This window comes from Heliangelus exortis, chromosome 1 (assembly GCF_036169615.1).
Source record: "Heliangelus exortis chromosome 1, bHelExo1.hap1, whole genome shotgun sequence".
In the NCBI taxonomy this organism is placed as follows: domain Eukaryota; kingdom Metazoa; phylum Chordata; class Aves; order Apodiformes; family Trochilidae; genus Heliangelus; species Heliangelus exortis.
This window is the reverse complement of record NC_092422.1, coordinates 100,372,588-100,389,597: the sequence shown is the minus strand read 5'-3', so window position 1 is coordinate 100,389,597 and position 17,010 is coordinate 100,372,588. Positions and strand designations below refer to the sequence as shown.

The 17,010-nt window shown below is 37.3% G+C and overlaps 1 protein-coding gene across 5 annotated transcripts in view; it reads left to right on the top strand.

Moving 5' to 3' along the window:
* Positions 1 to 17,010, top strand: part of ROBO1 (roundabout guidance receptor 1) — a 685,371-nt gene that overhangs the window by 318,832 nt on the left and 349,529 nt on the right. For all 5 annotated transcript variants that reach the window (XM_071755931.1, XM_071755956.1, XM_071755941.1 and 2 more), the window contains exon 3: positions 13,605 to 13,688. In XM_071755931.1, the coding sequence (XP_071612032.1) occupies positions 13,605 to 13,688 (84 nt within the window). The remainder of the gene's footprint in view (positions 1 to 13,604; positions 13,689 to 17,010) is intronic.

Genomic DNA, 17,010 nt, shown 5'->3' with positions numbered 1-17,010 from the left:
CTGTTGACTGAGCATTATCTGTGCTCTACACCAGAGGAATACTTTGATATGGTCATGGAATTAATGGCTAAAACATGCCTAGGGAAGATTTAGTAAGATCAGTTGTACAGCTGCGCTTCAACAGTTTCCTGAGATTCAAGTTTGAGCATAAGACTATAAGAGTCTTTTTACTTGCAAGGATTTTTGGCTGTGTGTGTGGGTGTCATCTTGTAACTGCCTATTCTTTGATGATATTGCCTAAAATAACTGGTCTCAGTGTTTGCTAGAAGAACATGAATCTGGCTGCACTCATTTTATTGGGATCCAGACACAACAGTTTGTACTGATTTTATTCACTTTTTTTTTTTTTCTTCTTTTTTAAACTCTATAGATACCTGCAAAGCATAAAGACAGAGGAATCAGACTTTCAAGTGATGACTTTCATCCCCCAAAAGCGATTCTTGAGAATATTAGAGGGATGAAAGTGAAACTGTGATGTTTTCATCTCTTCAGACAGTCTGCTTTTCTCCCCTCCCTGCTCCCCCCTCCATGCTATAATTTCCTCTCCTCCCCTTCCAGCAGCAGCAGCTGTAGCTCAGGTCCTTCGGGCCTCTGGGAAGCTCCCCCCGGAGGCACGGCCGCCCCTCCCTGACCTCCACAGGGTCCAGGCCCAGCTGCAGCAGTCGGGAGCTCTTCTCAAGCCTGTGTTTTCCCCGTGGTTTCACACCAGCCAGATTTTTCAGAGTGTCCTTGAAGTGGGAGATCTGGTTCTGTTTTCCTCAGATATCTGTTTTCAGTTTTTCTAGTCATAAAAATACAAAAGAAATCAAGTGTTTCCCTAAAAGGAGTCAGGGACTAGACCAAATGTGTGATTTTTTTTTTTTTTTGGTCCAAAGAGCTTATATAAAACCGTAAGATAAACTTAGTTAGCACCTTGCAGCTTCCCTTAACACTCTGACCTTTCAGCAACTAATGGAAGGCTGGGTGAACAGTTTTCACAAAGCTGCATCTCCAGCTTCATTTTCTGTTAACTAAAGGCAAAACACTGAACAACTCAGAGCCATAGAACAATGGTTACATCTTGTGAAAAAAAGGTCAAAGGTAAAACTGGCAAAACAGGTTTTTTTAAAAATATGTTGTTTTGATAGGGTAGTATTAGACATGTTGTGCAGTGTTCTAGTCACATACCAGTTCAGTTTGCTCTGTACCTTTCCTCATAGATTGATGCCACTTGCACAAAGTGCAAAGACTTCTTTCTGCCTGTGGAAGAAAGGTGATTTCCATTTATCTCATTGATCAACTTTTCTTCAAAACAGAAGAATATTAGGATGGAAGTCACACACTCTTTACTTAACATTTCAGTGAGAGATTAAAAAAAACAAACCAATTCTATAAGATGCCTGTGAAATGAGATGTGCACAGAAATGGAAAATTTTTCCCTCTTCTCATCTTCAGATACTGGTAGGCTAGAGAAACCATGGTCTCAGGTACCTATTTCATCATTGTTCTCTGAATGATCAAAGATTCTCAAGTAGTCCAGTACTCCTGAGTTTAGTGAAAAATAGCATTTGATGTGTATCAGATCCTCAGAGGACATTATTCTGTTTAAGTCTATTTTAGTTTCTAGAATTACACTACTACTGCATATTATGTGCTATTTCCAGCTGCAGTTATATGAATATATTCTACCATTTCAGTACAGCAAATCTATTGTATGATAATAATAATTCTTAACTGCAAGTTCAAATATTTATCACTGAAATGTTTTTTTCTCTATAATTTATAGCCTATGTACTTGCACTTTGGTTGGATGATGAATATAAGAATGAACACAAAAGAGAATCAATACAGTCATTAACTGACTCACCCACAGGATATGATAAATGAGGGGTCAGCTTAAATTCAACTAAATTTGCTTTGATACTATGTCATCAGAAAAATCTTCATTTGCCTATAGTATCTTTCATCAAGAGAATTTTTTAATTCTTACAAATGGCCTTTATTTTCAGTTGTATGAATAATTGTTTAAATAGTGGAATTGGAGTCAGTCCTTCAGATTTATGAAATTTGCAATTTGTATTAGTCTTAGGAATTCAGAGTATGAAATATCGATTGATAAATTTAGCTTAGTGGAATGGGGAAGGGCTTGGAAGTGTTTTACTCTACTCTGATTTTATACAGAACTGATTTTATGCAGAACAGGTTTTCTGTTTTCACAGTCTGCATCTGTTGGGTATCCTCCTCTAGTGTCTTCTGAATTCAGCCACTCATCTCAACAAAAATCTTAAGTAAGGACTGAAGGAGTTTCAAAGCTGTGTCTGTACCAGTGGATGTGAGGTGTAGTTACATTTTGTCTGCATAGTATTTCACCATACACCAACTTCAGTCATTTGGTTGAGGAAGATCTTGAAGAAAATACCTGTGGTGGAAGGCGGCAAGGAAACCAGGGAAGGTTTTGTCTAGGACTCTGATTGGGAAGACCTGGGGGGCAGGACCCTGAGACACACTCAGCCTAAATCTAGTCAAACATAATTATGTTCAAGTTTCAAGCTGATGAGGAGCTTACCTAGGGAGCCTTCTCAGGCAGGAGTGCCAATCAGTGTAGAACTAGTTCATATTCAATCAGTGCTTATGGGAGATTTATTTTTATTTTTTTTTTTTTTTTTTACCCAGTTTACATTTCATCACTGAATGCATTATTTTTTGAGACTAAGTGCATTTTCAAAAATATAACTATTTGCTATATCCACTGAGAAAAATAAGAAAAAAAAAATAAGGAAAACAGATTATTTATAATTATATTCTTTCTAGTGACAAATGTTTCTGTTCTTATCCCTAGTCCTTTGTAGCTAAGAAAATGTTCTAAAATGTTTAAACATTTTTGAAGCTTTTCCTAAAGTAGGCTTCAAACAGTCTTCCTCTCAGATTGAAGCTTTTTCACTGACTCTCTTAATGCTTCAGTTATATTCAGTTCTGAGTGCTTACGTGCACCTATATACCCTTACAGCTTATTTATCTCTAGTGTTATAAAGATCATATCACATCTCCTTGGTTACCGTGCTGTTGTAGAACATAAGTTTCAGTAGAGTTAGATAAATTAAACTCGAGTAATGGGAATGATGTGGTGAACTCAGTACTATTACTTTTGTTTTAAAGGTTAAATTTCCTCACTGTCTTTTGAGGCAGTGGTTTTTGTTTTTTTTTTTATTTAAAATATTAAATTGGTATAACAAAACAATACCATTCTGCTCTGTGTTGTTTTACTTTCTAACCGGTATCCAATGTCAGATCAGTGTCTAGCTGGATATGTTATTTGATCCAATGTGTTAGTCTCTTTTTTCATATCTAGCACCTTCTGAAATTACGGTGTTTTCTGTACAGGAATTTCCTATAGTCTGGCCTTCTAAAATGAAGGATGATCGGTTGCCTTTAATATGATAAATATGCTTTCCTTTCTCTAGTTTCTTGTTTTTGTTATGTTCTCATCTTTTTCCATGATCCTTCATACCTATATTCCCAATAAAGTCAATTAACTAAATTGGAAGCCTGTAACGATACCATGTATTTTCGGTCAGTAGTATCATAGAAGTTCAGTATACTAGTTGGAGCAATTTTGGCCATACCTAGAAATGCTTAGTATCACAACATGATGAAGTTCCTAAATCTCAAACCTTTAGATACAGCATGCAGTCTTTTAAATTCAGTAGTAGTAGTGATGATATATCACTGAACTGTGAGCCACCAGTTGTTTGCAATTGATAGGTTATATGCACAAATCTGGTTCCACAGCTTCATGTTGGTCATTGCTTTGATCTTCTGATATACTCTTTTATGTGGTATACTTATTTTCTGCTGTGCACTTAGTTTTAAAGGTTCATTGCAGTGAATTTTCTACTTCAGACCTAACCTGATTATAATTTTCCCTGTTGACTATGTTGTAAAAATCTTGCTGAAGGACATTTTGTCTGTTGACACCTCTGCTCTGCTCCTGCAGCCTGCTGCCCACCTCCCACACCCAGCAAGGGCTCTGGGCTGCTGGCTCCACTGCCATTGAGCTGGGGAACACTTGGTCTGAGGGCTTTAGCCATAAGTATCCAGAGAGGAACCCTGAGGGCACCAAGGTGTGCAGGAGTATGGAGAGGGCTACTGATAGCCACCTCAGGGCTCAGGCCATGTGCTCTTACCAGCATCTTCCAGGAGCGTGCAGTTTGAAGTCAGGGCATTGTCTTCCTTGTAGGAATTTGTGTTTGATAGCAGTTGTCCTATCCTGTAGGGATAAAGCATCTAGTTGTGACTTTTATTCAGTTTGACATGCTAAAATGTTCTGAGGAACTTTGCTAGAGGCGTTTGAGGGCCCCAACAATATGGAACCAATCACGCTAGAAACATATGATATGTATAATGTTGCTTCAGAAGTATTTTTTATTTCCTGCCCAAAGCAGCTGCACCAACACATCTAATGAAGTAAGGACAAACAAACAATCAGGGTTTGCTAAAGAATTTCTCCTTTCTTTGAGCTGTCACTCTTACACTGTTGTCCTTTAGTTCTGAGATATTAAAGATGTCACCTAGTCAGCTAGTTACCCTACTTGAGAAAGGTTCTACAAGTAAATTTGACACAACGGTGTCTTAGTCATCTGTGCTTCCATTTTCAATTCATTGCTGTGATGATAAATGAGTCCTTTACTACAAGTCTAATTCCCTGGTCTCTAGCACTATGGATTTTCTGGTTTTCCTTTTCAAGGTGGCATAACTGTTTCCTTTCGTTTGCTATGTAGATCTTTTCCTCTATCTACCACCACACAAAATGAAGTTTCTGATAAGGTTGTGTCTTACTGGGCAGTTTATTTCAAAGGTCTGGTTGTTTTTTGCACATAGATATGTAATTTGGTCTGTCTTTGTAATCTTGATAGTCTTATGCATCAACATTTTGATGTAACCGTTTTTGTTATTTACACTAGCATTGGTTTCAATATATTTGTGTAGCTTAAAATGTAATATTTTTTTCAGTGTTCATACTTTATTGCTTTGGGCTCTGTGCTTTTAGTTACAGCTCTAATAATTTCAGGAGTTCCCATGGATCTATTGAAGGTCCTATTTTGTTTCAAAATTACTAGCCTCTAGCTAGTAATTCCAATGTTCAATGTACACAATATTACAAACTGACAATATCTAGAGAAGTCTGTAGATCCTTGTAAACCCAAGTGCCTATTGCTGTGTCATATGATTTCTTATCTGGCATTAATTTTGCAGAACTGAATTGTGTTGAGGTTGAAGACTTACTAATTATTCTCCTCCTTGACTGTTTCACTTCATTGTTGTTCTTTTTTGTGTGGAGTTTGAGTTCATAAACCTGGAGTCATTTTTGACCCTGTGCTTTCTTTTGAGGAAACAACCATCACACTGAGAAATGAGATTCCTAGCTGGAAGATGTTAAAGAATCACTAGAAACTATTACATTAACTTTCCACTATTTTATGAATCTTGCCTGGTTTAGACTGAGAATTACTAAGTTGATTGGGACATATGTGTATGTTTCATTAGGAGCTAGATAGTAATTGCTAATTCTTTATTTGTGGCTCTTTCTCCCATTTCCCTGAAGTATTTGCAGCTGTGCTAACATAACACTGCATACAGTCAATGGGAGCATTTTTCTGCTTTAACAAGAAAGGACTTCAGCCTAATATCAAATTTTCCAGGCAAATGCTTACATGCTCCATCATTTGTTTTCTTAAGGATATGATTTTGAGCAGCAAGTAGTCAGCTCAGGTAAACAAAGAAAGAAGGAACACCTGTTGTATGCCTTCTCTCCATGGGACAAACTTTAAAACTTCCTTTGTACAACATGTTTCATTATGTTGCATAAAAGCAGTAGTTCTTATGAAGAGCTTTATGGAAGGAACCCCTGTGATCTAATAACAAAAGACAAAAAAACCCTCAAGTGCTTAGTTCTACTTACTACAAATGAAAGAAAACATTCTTTGGATTTAAATAGTGGAGTTTCAAGTGAGAATCATTTGATACCTGCAAGTAATTCAGTGCCTCAGAAGGTTAATAGGGAAGAAAATTATGGACGGACTCTATTTACTAATACTTTGCATGGATATGTATTTGTGAGTTGAAGATGTTTACAGCTTTCTGTAAATTTATTGCTGTAGAACTATAGTGATTGGCATGGTATGTTACTCAACTCCATATCTTGTACAAGTCAGTATGAATATTTGCTTACTTGGCAGTTCACCTTTTAATTTTGTTTCAAAATCATCCCTGTACATTATTTAATAAGTTACTGTTCAGCCATAAAGATGTTATTTGTAAACTATGACAGGGTTAAAACCTCTGTATTTAAGTCATTGAATCACTTACCCCGTAGGATATAGCATCACCAGATCTTTGATTTGTGTAGAAGACAGATTAAATAGAATGTGAGTAGCTCTAAGTATGTAGGGCCTTCAGAACCTTTCCTGTCTGTGGGCTTCTCTGTCACAAGCAAAGAGCTGGGATTGGTGAAGGCAAAAAGGAAGGGAAAACACAGAAGGGCAACAACTGGGTGCATTTCCTCTGAGAAATCTATATGCTAAGAAATCTATATGTTGCTGAAGAGGCTGTTCTTCTAAAAGGAGAGGGGGAAAAGAAAGCCAGGACAGCTACAAATGTAGCTAGAAGTATTAAAAGAAAAGAAATAAATAAAAAAAAAAAAAAAAAAAAGAAAGAAAAAAAGGAGCTGGGTACCCAGCACTTCTGCTGGTGATCTCAGGTGAGGCCGATCAGCTGGTAAGGGTGTGGCTCGGTCCTCTTGATCCCCCAACTCCATACCGAGGATGACGCACATGGGATGGAATACTCCATTTGAGAAACTTGCTGTCAACCTCAGCAAGTTCAACCATCTACAAGAAACTCAGAAAAATCACCTTTATCCTGGCCCAAACCAGGACAGAGGTATTGCAGAAACTTTCTTGCTTATAAAGCAGTTTCAGCAGGCTTACTTAGTGTGTCAGTGTATTCCCTTGCTGGACAGTGTATTAGTGCAAGTATGTCCATTCTTTCTATAAACAAGCAGTGACATACATTGATTTAATATTATTCTTTGTGCTGATCTCTGCACATAGCCTAGTAAAATGTAAATTACTCAGCTGTGTTGCAGATATATCATTGACAACTCAGAAGATGACTTTGCATGTAAAGCAATGGAATGGGAAAAGGCTCTCCCAGCTCTCGAATTGTGTACGTGTCCTCCGATGTTCATTGTTACGGTGGTTTTAATCTCAAATCCTGTGACTGTTAAGCTGTAGGAGTTGGCTTGTTGAATTAGATTCCACATTTTTGTTGTCTGCAATAGTCATTAATGAGGGACACTCATTACCTTTCTTAAGTTCACTCAGCTGAATAAAATATGGGGTAATTAACTTCGTGGAGTTTTTGCTGTGTTCCATTTCTACAGTAAAATGAAAATAAACCAGGTTCTTTGCTACCATTTGGGGCAGTTGCAGAATTCAGCCTCAAAACAATCTTGTAGGGCTAAAGTCACAGAAGCAGCAGCTCCCAGGGTTAATGCCTGGAGAACTAGGTGTAGTCTCATAGAATTCATTACAGTTGGTTAGGGGATTATTGCACAAAGTCCAGTGGAGTTGGAGCGTTCCATGGGGAGCTTGCATAACCTGTTCTTCAACTATTCGTTGTGCTTGTTGCTATTAATTAAATGTCTTGATAATTGTTCCCATAGTAATCAGAACTCTCTTGAGAAATACGTAAGTTCACTTGGAAGAAAACAAAATAGAGAACCTGTAAGGGAGGTGAAATTTCCTAAAGTAACATCAAATTGAGAGCTTACAAAATATTGATATGAAGAAACCTATGCCTAGTAGGTTTTAGGCATATGCTATATTGAATGTAGTTAAGATGAGTAGTGAGCACTTCAGAAGTACTTTACTTCTTTATTTTCTGCATAAAGTTTTCTTGTTGCCTTAGAGAACAGTCTGTTATCAATATGGTTGTCTCTCTTTAGTAAGTGGCTTCTTGTCCTAAATAATCATAGTGCCATATACAGGTTAGTGATGGGTCTCAAGTATACCCCTGCAACTAAAGCAGCTGGGACTGCCATTCACTTCCAGCATTATTTAATTGCCCTAAGTGGCTGCTAGGTTTGTTTATCCGGCAGGGAAATAAATGGGGGCAGATTCAGAACAGGAGAGAGCTCCAAGGGATGGCCCAAGAAGTACAAGGAAGATCCAGGGAGGAGTCAAGGTGTGGGGGTAAGTGGAAAGAGGACAACAGACAGTTGCTAGCACTCATGTTTACTACTAGCTCCCAGTATAAATAAATAAGATGCAAAGAAGTTGTTTACTGCTTTTGTGTAACTAGAAGTACTCATTTACTTTTTAGAGTCTGTTATTAAATTAATCATGAGAACGAAGGTTATGAGAAGTGTTTAAATAGCATCCATTACTGATGTCTTGTCAGGATTTCAGTCACATGCTCTTGAAGACAACCAAAAAAAAAAAAAAAAAAAAGAAAAGCTATTCAAAACATTAAATACAAACTGTATTCTTCTTTGGTTTAGAAAAATCTGTTTCTAAGCATTTTCTTATACAACAGAATATTTTCTTTTCATCAAAAAATTGTCTCTTGTATGTCATGAATAACATTTCTGTACCTGTGCATAAGTGTGCATTGCATTTTTAGAACCACATGTTGAATTGCTAGAACACGCTTTTACAGTCTATTAGTAGAAAGCATCCCTACAGATTTATCTGTAATTTACTTTTTCCAAATCTTCAGATTTAATCCAGTGTGTGAGAACAACTTCTTGCCTTTTCCCCATAGCTTAAACCTTTCGTAACACTGAAGATGAGGCAGCTGAGCATTGTAAATTTTAATGGAGAACTTCTTAGCTTGTGGAGAGTCTCAGCTGATGAAAATGCTGATAAATCCTTATAGTTCTCAATTTTTTTAAAAGTTAGCTGACTGAATCTTCATGTTTCTAGGAATACTTAATGTTCCATTAGATGTATGAAAAATAATAAAATACTGCCTTTCAGCTAATATGAAACATCAGAAAGACTATTCTCCAACCAATTAGGCATATGCTACATAGGCTTCTGGTATGGGCCTCCAAGTGTCTAACAAGCTGTGATAGTCAAAGGGTGGCCTAATTATTCCCAGCTCTGCACATAGCTTGAAGTTTTTCCTCTTTGCTTCAGATTTGAAGAATAGGTCTATGTTCTTAAAAGCTTATCCATATTCTTCTAAATAAACATATCATTTTAGATAGTACTTCCCTCTACAAATGTTAGTTCTCATATATGTATTAATTTAATTTTATAGTAGTTCTACCTTAGGTTCTGTCCTTACTTGACTATACTCTGATAGCATCAAATGTTTTGTCATTATGAATAACAAAATGAAAAACTAGAATAAAACCAAATATCCCTTACATTATAGTATATTTCTACTGGAACTCAAATGAAAACCTAGAATAAATCAAAGTGTTGAAAACCAAACCAAACCAAACCATTTATTTCTTCATCTTAGGTTGTAGTTTGATGCAGTCACAGTTGGGTTTGTTTTCTGATGTCTCTTCCTATATTCCTCTAGATCACTAGAAAGGAATCAATGGGAATTGATCCAATTTGTAGAACAAAGTTCCAATATTGATAGTGGTTTATATTCATTTGCTTCAGCCTAATCTTTTATTAATGTTTATTTACAAGATTATGTCCATGCTGTTTTCTTGCAATTATTTACGCCTGAGCTGATGAGGATAATGAAATCCAAGGAAAAGTAACAAGAAATAATGAAGATACATGTTTTGGAATTAAATATGGAAACAGTGACTATTTTTGCAGTCAGAAAATTTTCAGTAGGTGGCTTTAATTTAAGATAAACAATGGCCTGCGTAGAAAGTCTGATACATGAGATTCCTGCAGTAGAAAAAAGTTGTGATTGCTTAGGTCTTTTCAGTTTCTCTTTATGTCCTCCGGGATTAGCCAGGACATCAATAGGTAAAAATTTGGGGACTTTTAAGGATGCATCATTAATAAAATGTGTCATACAGACTTATCTCCTCAGTATAAAAGAAGCAGTAACTGATGGCATCACTTTCTGTTACTGACTGGTATGTGGTGGTATGTGGAGTGGAAAAATCACTGGTGACTCGTATAAAGAGCAAAGCCATACTTAAAAGCACATTTAATATAATTTTTGAGGTTAGGATTGCACAAAGCATTTGAATGCAAGTAGCTTTTCAGAAAAAAATAGCTTGGGACCATTTGAAAAAAAAAAAAAAGTTGGAGGGAACTCCTTTTACCTTCTTCCTGAAGTTTTGCATACTTAATGGTAGAAGTAGTTTTCTGTTAAATGTTGGTGTTTGTTTTGTTCTGTTGGTCTGTTTTTACTTAATGAATAAACCAATTACTGCTTAGTCATTTTTTTAACATGTTTTATTTCTGAAAATAGGCATTACTGAGCAGCTAGCTTATCAGAGAGATTGGTTTAAATTCCTCCTGTCTGATACAGATGTTCAGCCAAGGCTTGCAGTCTTAAAGGAGATTTGTTTTAAGGGACACCTCTCTTTGTCAGTTCTGTAAAGCTTGTTACAGAATGATTCTGGCATTTCTCTGAGAGGCACTGAGTTCAGCATCTGCTTTGACTCAGAATGAGCTGTAAATTTTTTAGTACATTAGGTGAATTGTTCCAGGTTTAAAACTCATTGCCTTTTTTTTTTTTTTTTTTTTTTTTTTGGCACTGCAGCTAGTTCAAGAAGTGTTAAGATGTAAAATGGTTCATTATGTTTAGTAAAGTCAAGTGGGAAATTGCCTGATCCTACAGCAAGTTAGTCATCAGAAATACATCACATGTTAACATTCAGGCACTTTGCCACCCATCCGAGTGAACACCTTTGCAGCAGCCTCGTGGTGAAATGTGCTGTTTAAGTCTATAGCACTTCTTTCTGTTAAGTTTTCACTGAGACTTTAAAGCAAAGACAAAGTGGATCTTGTGATAGAGCTGAAATGGAATTCAGCCCAGCACAGGGGGACACGGCCCAAAATGTAGGATTTGGGTGCAGTTACTGCTCAATGAAGTGGGTGGAATTTACTCGCAGCAAGACCGTAATTAGTGAAAGTAATTTCCAGCCAGAGACCATAATTTAACATTAGTCAAATATCATTTTGTTTATGACCAGTCAAGTAGTAGTGTTTCTCAAAGAATGAGAAACTGAGTGAAGTCTTTTGCGTTATAAATAACATGTACATTGTCACTAGCAGATATCGTGATAAATATCAGTAATGTTAAAAAGAGACTGATCTCCTCATTTCTGTCAGTGAAGGGCCTGAAGCCAAGATATCCACGCCTAAATTGCTTCAGGTAGTTGTATCCTAGTTTTTTAAAGCTGCTGCTCTCGTGTCCTGTTTGCTGTATTAAATGCACATAATTTCTGATATGGAGACTGCTTATATTTATACTCCTAAATGAGTCCTGCTGAGGACATTACCATCAGTCATTTTGTGAGGTGTAACAAGAAGGGTTGGGAAATTGCTGGGAATGCTACATTTGGGGGAGTATCTTGGGTAAGAAAGATCAATTCATTATGCAGTTACATTTTGCACATGACACCAGACATTACACTGACATATACAACACTCCAGTAGATTTCAGTGAATCTTTCTTCTCCATAATTTTCAGTAGTGTGTGGTTAAATCTCCCAGAAGGAAATTAATTTTCAAAGTGGTGATCAGTAGGTTTGTTGCTCAGGATATCGGTCCGAGCTTTCTATAGACAGATAGATTTTGTTATTGCGCCTGAAAAATGTAGGAACAGACTCTGCCTCTTAATTTAATAAAAAGTTCTATCCTTCTGTCTTCTACTGTTGCAATTTAGAACTCTGACCCAGTCAACCCCTGAATGCAAATAAGAGAGCAATCTGGAGAAGCAGAATGTTGATCCAGTGACTCTAAAGACATTTTCAGAGCAGATTTTAAAGATGTACATGACACCGGCCATTAGCAAGCCAGAAAAGATGAATGGAAAATGAATGTATTTCACTTTTTTCATCTGCTGAGATGAAACACCATCTTGCTGTTTGATTGAGGAGTTTTTAATCTATTTTTTTAAGAAATGTTTTTTCCAATGAGTCCCCTTAAATGTGAGGGTCTTGAGGATTGTGGTTTTCTTTTTGTTTTTTCCTTTTTAGTTAATTAAAAATATGTCCATTTTAAGGGATGCTGTCTGCATCGGATTGTTTAAAAACAAATAGAGAATATGAATGTTTGACATTTTAACAATTAGATTGAATGAGTAAAAAGAAACATTTTGAATAAAATCTACTTTTTTTTTTCTGGTTCATACAAAGTTGCTTTAGATGTTGTGTGAAACTTCAGAATGCTTTCTAGCAGATTGTGGAATTTATTTAAAAAGAAACAGTTATTATAGAAGTTCGTGATATGTGTGTGTGAGAGAGCAAAATATATATTTCCTATTTAAGTCTTGACAATAATTAATAAATCGTTTGACACCCATCAAAAGGAAAACGAAATGAGCAGTCTAATGTTGTGGTAGTGATATTCTTGAAAGATATTTGCTTCTTGCAGTTATTTTTTAAACAAAATATGAATGTTTCTTTCTAGGTTTTATCTGCTGGACAATGCATTATCAAAACAAAATTAAAAATAGGATCTAAGCTAAATAAGAGGTTTTCCATTAAGCTGTATAGATGAAAGTGAAAATATCTAGTGATATTGTCATCAAATTCCTTTGGGTTGTGCTGTGTTGTTTTCAGAGCCACTGGGATTTTTACTTTAGTTTATTTTTTGCTTTGAATTATTTGGTCATTATTTGAATTATTAGTTCATTATTATGAGTTATCTTTGTGGTGTTTTCATCAGCAATTTATCTGGGGGTCTTAAAACATGTCCAGTTATGTGTTTAGCTGACCAGACGCCTTCCCGTCTTGTTTTAATTTTTTTAATGTGACATTAAATTTGAATATTTTCTTGTGTTTTCAACTCGGAAAATGCATCTTATGTTGCTAAGCTGTTGCCTTTTCATAGACAGGCTCTACCCCTTTCCCCTGCTTCATCTTCCAGAAGAGGTAGAGCAGCCCCCCCTGTTCCCCCCTCCCCTGTGCTTGCCAAGACACAGTTGTGTGTCCCCCCAACCCCCCCCTCGCCTCCTCCCCACAAAGAGGTGAAGTCCCCTGAGTCTGTAATTGCCAGGAGATGAAGCGATGATGGGGAGTGATCACAGTCAATAGCTTTGATTAACAATAAGGTGGAAAATTAGCAATGCTAGCATTCAGCTCCCCTGCCTTCCCCTCCCCATATGCTCACCAGAGCTTGTGCTGGGCTGGTTGGCAGGGTGGCCACTGCTCCTGGCGAGTTGCAGAGCAGGACTTGGAAGGGGCAGAGAGCCACAGCGGGCAGCGTGGTGGGGACCCCGGGCGATGCTCCCAGCCACCTCACACTGGGCACCACCGGGCAGGCAGGGGAAGGGCAAAGCGTGCCGTGCACTGGCACCGTGGCTCTGGCTGTCATGTGTGGAGTTAATTGTGTCTGGACATGTTGTGATCGAAATGGCAACTCCTGTTACTCCTGTGACCCCATCAGCAGCTCTGGTGTTGTTTCCGACAGACTCCGACGACCTAGAGAGGGGGAACGACAGCGGGACACCACTCCCCACCTCTGATAATGGCGACAATTCACTGGGCTACACAGGTAGAGTGCATCTTTCCAAAATATTCCTGACTGCTACTTCTGACACTTTCCACCTACATCTGCCATTAACCACCTGCACACGCTTTTTAAATCATCTTTACTATCTGCCTGTCCATCACCCTAAAAGTTCAACATTATTCGTACTGTTGGGAAATATTGTTGTTGCCTTTTAACTAACCCAGATGATTGTCTTTTTTTCCTTTATGTTAGTACATTTCAGTTATTTAAATGTTTAAAGTAATTTTTTATTGTTGAAGGAATGGACCCATTATTTTCCTTCATACTGTGTATATTAGTACGTGAGGCGATTTATCATCTCAGAAGAAAAATTCCAAAAATAAAAGGCAGCGATTTTTCCATATGTTAGTTTTGTTGTTGGTTTGGGTGGTTTTGGCTTTGTTTCTGCTCAAAACAGAAGTAAAATATATTGCATCAGGGAAAAGAAATCCAAGTGAAACTAAAATGTGATTGGAGAAGAATCTGTTTCATTGACTTACGCTTTGCATAAACTAGAGAAACACGTCTCTAGGCCATATAAGAAAAGCCACTGATAAGCAGCATCAGATGGTGTATTGCAGCAGTGATCTCTGAGGGACCCATTTCTGCGACTCTAAAGACTGAAAAGACACCCAGCTCCAGGAGTCACGCTACTGAGCACAGCCCAGGCTGAGTTACTGAGTCTTGGACTCTAGGGTTTTCATAAACTACTAGTGGCCCAGTACAGATTCTAGATTCAAGTAAATTTTAGGTTGTGAAGGTAAGTATTAATTCTTCTAATGGTAGCAACTTTTAGAAAGGGAAAGAGGGAGAATGATTTGGACATTTAATTGGAAGCTGTTCTTGAAATACTTTATTGGTGGGTTACTAGTCCTGCTACTGCTTACATTGTGTAAAATTCATGAAGTTATTAACAAAAATGTGTGAATCAGATATTCATAACTAAGTCTACAGGATACAAGAAAAGGATAGTCATATATAAGAGAGTAGTTTCTTGTCCATTCATAAAATTTCAGGTCTCTTATACACCACTTACATTGATTACAGCTTTCATTATCAACACCTCACAGTCACCCTTGCATGTGGTTTGAAACCTTGATGTATGATTTTATTCCAGTTTAAAATACCTTTTTTACAAAAAGATAAAATCAATGCAATTTTTCCTTCAGTCAGGAAAATAGATGCCTTCTTAGAAAACCATAGCATTTTTAGACTATTCTACCTTCTGAATATTCCTATTAGTTTTATTCTAAATTCTCTTTGCTATGAGTTTGGCACATCTGTCCTTCCTGATGCTCATTCTCATCACACTACGAAAATGAAATTTTTTTTTTAGCTTACTTTAAGTTAGATTATTTGTTTTCAGAAAATGAGGCTAGCAATGGGGATGCTTAGATCCTGTGTTTAAGCAGCAACTAATTTATTTGGGACCACGGGTCAGATCCTATTATTAATGAGTTTGTTTAGTTTTACCTAGAGAAGAACAATTGATTCCCCTCATGCTCCCTCAGAGGCTGGTGCCCAACAGGCAGCTCCTCACATCTGCCCATAGAGGTAGGAGAGGGGGCTTTGCATGTGCCCTTCACAAGCCTCCTTAGCCACAAGAGTAGAGAGGGTTAAGAATTTGAGCAGAGACGCTGTCACCTTGTCCCACTGATTTCTTTCACCGGGGAGCTGCAGGCTCAGCACATGGCGATGTCAGGCAGAGGGTGCTGCTCTGCAGAGAGCTTGGACCCCCCCTTGCAGAGCAGAGGGTCAGGCACATAAAGTAGTGGTTGAGACAGTAGCTCTCCTTTGGGTGTGAGGACATGGCACAACTTCCCAAGTGGAGCACAGACCCTTCTGCATGTGTCCATCCACCAGGATCCATCATCCATGCCAAGGTACGTGTGTGCATCTGGGCGCTGCATCCAAAGACGGCCTCTGCGGGGTATTGCAGCTGCTTAACCAGCCTCTCAGAGACTAATGGGGTCATCTGGGAGCACTGACAAAATGAAAACCTGGTCCAATAGTTCCCCAGAGGCTCTGGATCTTAACTCTAGGTCATATTTTAATAGGTGTTTTCCAAGCAAGCACAAAAGTCAGGATCAAGTTAGAAGAAAATACAAGCTGGACAAAAACGAACACTGAGAGGATGGATGGTTTTGTTTAATTGGAGGTTTTGTGCCTCTATTTGAATGAGCCCTGAATGAAGGAATGACTAAGTTTTTTATGTTTACAGATTTAATGATCCCATAATTTTCCTCCACTATGTAATAGTAGTCAGTAGCAATATGTGTGCATACCTTTGTTTATATGGAAAAGTCCTGAGGTATTTCTTAGAATTAGTCCAACAGGTTTCCGTAGTAATCAGTAAGGATTTTTTAAAATAACATTAACTGTAATACAATCTTATAGGTAAAGTTACGTTTTTTTCTAATTTATGGACCCATTTATGTGGGCCTAATATGGAGTTTCTAGGTTTTACAGAAGTATTCTTAGATCATTTTTTGTTTTCTCCAAGCCATATAATTCCACTTTCCAAAAGGAAAACCATTCCAGAAGCTTGTACTGAAAATTCTCTGACTCATTTCTAAAATCACTCAGAGTCAAGAATTTCTGGACCCCTGGGCTAAAAAACCCCAGCTGTTTATTTTTTTTTTTAATCCTGTGTTTATCTTCATGTAGTGTCTGAAGGGACAAAACCCAAACAAGCCAGTAATTGCTGTCATACAGTAGTATCATAAATTTTTACTTATACCAAGAACAGTGATACATCTGTAGGGCTCTTCTTCCTTCCAGTTCCATATAAGTTTAGCTGTGAGCTAAATAAGCAAAGTATTTTCTAACATGAGAAGTTTCAGAGTTAAAGGTTATAATTTTTTCCCACATATTTCTCACTGTATAAGTTTTTCAGTATTAATAAATGTAGCTGTTTCATACTATTCCTAAGTATAGTATGAAATGCTTGGGAGCATTTCAGTGTATTATCCTCAAGTCTACTTTAAGTCAGATATTTTGCTATCCCATTAGGTTCTGTTGTCTCCACTGTGGATGTGAGCACTTGAAGTAACTAAACTCATAGTAAAAAAGAAATGTATGGTTTCAGGGAAGAGAGTGGAGTTGCTAGTCCAAGCTGTTTCAGAAAAAGGTTGAAGCTGTTGATAAATAACAAGACTGTTATCATGGGAAAATTTTGATCATATATTTTTCTCATGATTTTTAGTATGAACAAATACTTGATTTTTTTTTTTAATCTTCTTAATCAGTATTTTAATGTGGTATCCAATAGACTGTGTAACTTCTAGTAGATCATCAGTTTTTTATTTTCAAAATTAATATTTTT